At 37.2% G+C, this 6,000-nt stretch overlaps 1 protein-coding gene across 3 annotated transcripts in view; it reads right to left on the bottom strand.

The window, feature by feature from the left end:
- Nucleotides 1–1,291: 1,291 nt before the first annotated feature.
- Nucleotides 1,292–6,000, bottom strand: part of APOO (apolipoprotein O) — an 85,938-nt gene continuing 81,229 nt past the window's right edge. For all 3 annotated transcript variants that reach the window (XM_072615267.1, XM_072615266.1, XM_072615265.1), the window contains 2 exons: nucleotides 4,315–4,380; nucleotides 1,292–1,538 (listed from right to left, as the gene is read on the bottom strand). In XM_072615267.1, coding sequence (XP_072471368.1) covers nucleotides 4,339–4,380 — 42 coding nt within the window. In that variant the 3' untranslated portion in view covers nucleotides 1,292–1,538; nucleotides 4,315–4,338. The remainder of the gene's footprint in view (nucleotides 1,539–4,314; nucleotides 4,381–6,000) is intronic.

Genomic DNA, 6,000 nt, shown 5'->3' with positions numbered 1-6,000 from the left:
GTTTAAGAGAAACGATTATTTGTCTTTATTTCTTCAGGAGAAAAAAGATTAGAGTATGATTTGATAAGTGTTTTATGATTTTAAGAGTGGATCCTGACCAGAAACAGAAGAAATGCTTCACTGTAACATTAGGTATTTCAGTGACAAATAAGGAAAAATTTCATGACTGTAAACAAACTTAGGGCATCTCCTTTTTTAGAGATCTCTTTCATTTTTTAAATTGCAAAGATGCTCTTCTGCTGTGGACGGTTTGCGTGTGCTACCTTATGTGGAGGTGACATACTAGATGACTTAAGGTTCCTGCCTACACAAAAAGTCTATAATTCTATGTGTTTGAGAAAGAGGAAATTTAAAAGTAAGAATTATTCCTTTTTTTGGGAAAACTCTGAAAGAACAATGTGTATATAATAGCATAAATTTGGCACTACTTGAATGCATTCCAATACAACCTCTAGATAGGAGGCTTACAATGAAGTCTTTATAAATGACAAGAATGAATAATTTTATGATGATGTAAAAATATTTCTGCTTCAAAGAAACTAAATGAAAAGGAAATGCCAGGCAACAAGTGAGAATATTTTAAGAGCCAATTTGTACCAACTCTTTAAGATGCTAATGAAGCTGGCACAGTGCCTGGTATTCTGGGCATTTTGATTTGGGAATAATTTGCAAGTATATTATTTAATCTAAAAATGTACATGGCACTAAGTATTGATATCTTACCAACTGGTAGCAACAAGGCAGAAATACCAAGAATTAAAATGAGAATTAACACTAGAAAAGGGAGTTCTAAATCCATTTAGAACCATGGAGATCCTTCAGCCGTCCTTTTGTCTCACAGTTGGTCTTCCTGCTTGCCTGAGAAGAGTTAAGAGTCCCAGATTACGCTACAGCTGTTCCCACCAACACAAAACGTGCATTCGCAAATGAGCTGTGCACTCAGACAAAAAGGAGCAAACATGAATGACCACCTTCCCATGTATCCAGTGGAAGGAAACACAGAGATGCTTCATTTTATATCTCTCAGTAGCACTAATGAGGCAGAAGATTTCCATAAAGTGGAAGGGAACTTGGACAAAACCTAGCATCACTATGATGGTTTTCATATGCAAATCTTCTGATCAGTGTTAGGAAAAACCTGGACGTTATTTATATGGGTCTTAAGCTATCCCCAATAGAAAAGTATGGTAACTCGAAGACTGGTTCACTGCTTATTGAAAATAAACAAAACTAAAAACCCCCAAATAAATCTGCTAACAGAAAAATCAAAAGAAAGGAAAAACAAGGCAACTGTATTTACTTGGAATTTTAATTATGTACCTGATAGCAACATGAGAACAAGGAGTTCTGGGACTTATAAATTATCTCTAGGGGAAAGAATATTAACCAGTTCATTCAGCGATATGGCACCAGAGATAATGAAGATCAATGTAGTCTTTCTTGGAAAAGAAAGACACTTTATTACATTCAATAGCAACACCTCCGGCATCTTTATCTGTCCAAAATACTGGTTTCTGCATGGAGTCTCTGGAGCACATCTATTACAAAAAGAAGAAAAAAGAAGGAAAACATGAGCACGACTCTAGTTCTGAAAAGTAATGGCTACTCTCAAAGCTGAGGCTCTTTATAGATGCTTCATACTTAAATAACTGTAGAAGCTGTGGGGTAAAGGTAAAGCACTCAGGTTGCCACAAGACCAACGCATCACAGGGCAGGAAAAGGGCAGCTCTTCTCCCCTTACACATGGGAAATCGAGGCTCAGAGAGGCTTTCTCTAGAGATCATTTAGCATCCTTCTGATTTTCCAAAACCTCTTATCACAAATAAAAAAAATTCACTCAACTTCTTTAAATCCACATACACACCACCCAGAAGATGTAGCAACAAAAAGAATTTTCTCTAGATTAGCTTACTAAGTAGCTAAATTTTTTTAAATTGAGAAATTTTAGAGACTATGAAGTGGCTGCTTCTGGCATAGCAAAGAATTCCTCAGCTGAGATATTACTGTCTCATCTTTCCTATGGTACCTTGTGAATCTCTTCTGAACTTCTCCCTTAAGAGAACAGAACTTCTACGTGCAGCGAGATGAGACTGCAATTCAGGGCATTACGGAGAAAAACAGACGTTAAAATGATTTCATTTAAAGAACTATATGTCATATTGAATGCAAAAAAATCATATTTTCATGATTCCTGAGCATTTCTGAGTTACAGAAGCCATATCTGAATCTCAATAGGGACTGTGAACAGTAGGAAACAGGAGGAAAAATAAAATGGAAAATAAGTCTTGCTAAGAGCAATATTAAGGATTTCCTTTCATCCTTTTTTGCAGGACATCTGATATGTTAAAAAAAATTCCACCCTTTGGTTCTTCCATGTCATTTACTATGGCCTGAAAGTTTTTCAGTGCTCTAAAACTTTCCATAGCTATTTTCTACATAGTATTAACTTGTGGATTAGGGAGAAAAACAGTTGTGGTATATTTTTAAAATAGTCAACATTCTAATTGGCAAAATAATAGTTTTTTTTAAAAAAGCATGTTCCTCTCTCCTTTCTGACTGTGCTACTAAACAAACAACCTGAACATACGTAATTATAACAGGCTGTACTCGTCACCTGCTCATGGATTTCAAAGTACAAGACATTTAAAGCAAAAGCTCAGTACACCTTTTTAACTGTCTGGAAATCACATGACGTGTGCACAGACAGGATAATGTTAATAACTAGGTGGCTGACACGCATCCAGCACAAACTAGCACTTCATAGTGAGAGAAAAGGGGCAAATCATTTATTAAGACATAATATAAAGTGCTAACCAAGCACTCCACGTTTATTACTTCATTTGATTCTCACAGCAATCTCAGAAGTAGGGGCTACTATTAACCCCATTTTTGGCAGACAGAAGTCAAGTGACAAGTGTCTGAAGCCAGATCTGAACTCAGTGACTGAAGGCCCAGCACTCTGTCCACCTGTACTATCAATCAGCTGCTCAGAAGGTACTCCATAGAGTCTAAAAAACCAAGCCTCTGCCTGGTTAACTGAGCCGCAGACAAAGAAAACATGGTTGATTTCTTATGATTCCATCGCTGACAGGCTGAGGAATACTAAACTGGACTTGAGTGTCAGCTCACCCACTTGTAACATGGGAGTAACCGTGGCTTCGTTACCTTTCTCTTTTGAAATGTTGTACCATATGCAGAATAGGAAGCAGCCATACAACCTAAATTTGCTTAGGAATTATTTACACTTAAATGAAGTAATTGTCCACTCACTCTCATTTGCTTTTCTTTCTCATATGGTCAGTGAGCAGGACCAACTGTTCTGATTCTACTTTTTTCATAAAGTTCCCTCAAGATTTCTCTATCCTATTCACAGTCAGTAACTTAAATTACATTAGACTATTCCATTACATTAGTGTGCAATAATTTAACAACTCCCCCATTATTAGAAATTTAGGTTGAATCTAATTTTTTAAAAACTACAAATAATGCTATAAAATCCTTTTTTGTTCTATTTTTGATAATATTCACAACAACAGAATTATTGGGCCAAAAAGCATGGTAATTTTTGTACCTTTTATTGGATAAATATTTTTCAAAAAAGTTTACTACTTTGCAATTCTAGTAGCAGTGATGAAAATGTGAACCTTTTCCTCCACAACTCTGTGACAAAATTCAATTCCATTGGCTTAAATGATCTCATGTCAATTTTGTGGGTGTGAAGTGGTACTTTAAGACTTATTTTAATGCTTAACTCTGGTTATTAGTGAGATTGATCGTTTTTCAAGTGTTTGATGACAATTTATGTTTACTCTTTTATAAAATTTTCTGTTCCTATACCTTAAGCATTTCTCTATTAAGAATGGAGAACTTGCCTTGGTAAATTTTTAAAAGGAGTTCCTTACACATATTTATATCACATTCATATTGGTCATAAATATTTTCTCAATCTTATTTTTGTTTCCCTTTGATTGTATTTTTAATATTACTGCTCTCTGTGGTCCTAAAGTATTCTCAGCAGTCCTGAGTGTCATAAAGGCTGCTCTGAAAGAGTATCACGTGCACAAGGTTATCATCCTAAACGTGCAAACTAATACCAACAATGCTGCTTTAGCTTGCCAGGAAAGAAATCGGGCAATTCTCTGGAAAAACAAACCGTTAAATAACATACCATTTGAGCATATGAATTACATACAAATTGGCTGAAACACTGCCCCATTTTTTAATTTTCCCATCCACCTGGAATTGCTGTAAACAGATCATTTAAAACTGGCTAAGACGGCAGCTAGCAAACACAGAGACAAAAGCCTTGCTTACCTGTTGAAAATGGGTGGGGCCATTTTATTTATTTCTTTGTTTAGGTGACTGCTTCACATCTTCAGCCTTATGAAATAAAAACGTGAATATTAATGCAGAGGCTGAGAAATTCAGCAAAGAACCCAGGCTCCACAACTTGACTCAAAACAACCCTTCAGTACTGAAAGAACACTTCTTCTATTAAAAAAGTTAGTGGTAAGCCTCACTTAACAAGTGAGCTTTAAGCATCACCATGATAGTCCTGGGACGACTACACCTGGACTTCTCCCCCTAAACACTTTGCCTATCCTCAGTCCTGGAAAACATAATTAGGGCATGTCATGAAAGAAATGTGATTTGGGAACTGACTACCAATGATGCATCATGCTGCCAGAAAGAGATGTAGGATATGGAGGGAAAGAGTCTTGTTCCTCTTAGTCATTTAGTTTGCAATTTTGAAAAAATGAAGATTATACCACATTTGTCAGTTTCCTAGTCTGGGATCTCATTAACTTTTCTTGTCAATTCATATGTTGTCCTATTCATACCTCTAATAATTCCAGGGATTTCACATCCACAAATCACACCATGATACCTCTTCCTCTACATTGAACTACGGCCTTGCAGTCACATTTTAGGTTGTCGGGTGCTCTAATTTACATTCTTAATGGAGAGAAGTTGTAAGGATTTCTGAGATGTAAGAGTTTAAGTCTGAATATGTTCTATCTTGTAACCAGGCAAAGGGATCTACCTGGATCCAGGTACATTGCAAAGATTCCAGGTCCACAAAGCTTGCAAGTTATTTTAGGAACTCCCAAGAGATTCTGATTTAGTCTAGAATCTTGGATCCTTCATGAATCACCATCATCTTATAATAACTTATACTTGTGTAGCACTTTAGGGCTTATAAGTATTTTCCTCAAAATACGTCAGTGAGACAGACTGTATTATCACCCTCATCTTTATAGATTAAGAAGCTGAGATTCAGAGAAATGAAAGGATTTGCCTAAAGTCACACTGCTGGGAATCAGGGCCAGGCTCCTTGACTGCCCAGTCAGTGCATCATGCTGGCTCTCCTGATATGCCCAATCTATGAGAACGACAGAGTCTGAATGGTGGCTTGGGTCTAGAGAAGGCCCCCAGAGTACTTACTAGCATTTACTCCACTGCAAACATAGGGTTTTGTTGTTTTTTGAACAGCAAATTCTCATAAACATTAAAGTGAAACAAAGGATGTGGGAATGGTGAGGAGGGAAGGAACCTCCCCGCACACACTCAGGAAGTGATCTGTGGATTCCTCCCACACAGTAACACAGTTCTTATTTTTTGTGCTTCCCCCCTTCCCATCAAGTGAGGCCCTGGTGAATTTCTGACCAATAAGAGATAGCTGCATGAATAACAGAGAAAATATTTAATGTTTTGAAGCACAACTCAAAAGGACATCGTGGTAAAAACCCAGACGTGTCTAGCCACTTCACCACACACCTTAGCTAGAAAAATAACCTTGGGTAAGCTGTGTCACTTGGCTCTGCAGAAGGAGGGCTGACTGTGGCCTCTAAGAACACTTTCTAGTTCTAAATCTGTGCTGCACATTAGTCATCCGCATACTCAGGACTGTGAAGAAGGCCTTCGACTTCCGTCCTGGTTATTCAGTCGTCCCATCTTCAAGACTTCAATCTCAACACTAAAGTCTTGGGTTATACTCCA

Source organism: Notamacropus eugenii, chromosome 5 (assembly GCF_028372415.1).
Source record: "Notamacropus eugenii isolate mMacEug1 chromosome 5, mMacEug1.pri_v2, whole genome shotgun sequence".
NCBI lineage: Eukaryota > Metazoa > Chordata > Mammalia > Diprotodontia > Macropodidae > Notamacropus > Notamacropus eugenii.
The sequence above is the reverse complement of the archived record's forward strand: the minus strand, read 5'-3'. Positions and strand labels throughout refer to the sequence as shown.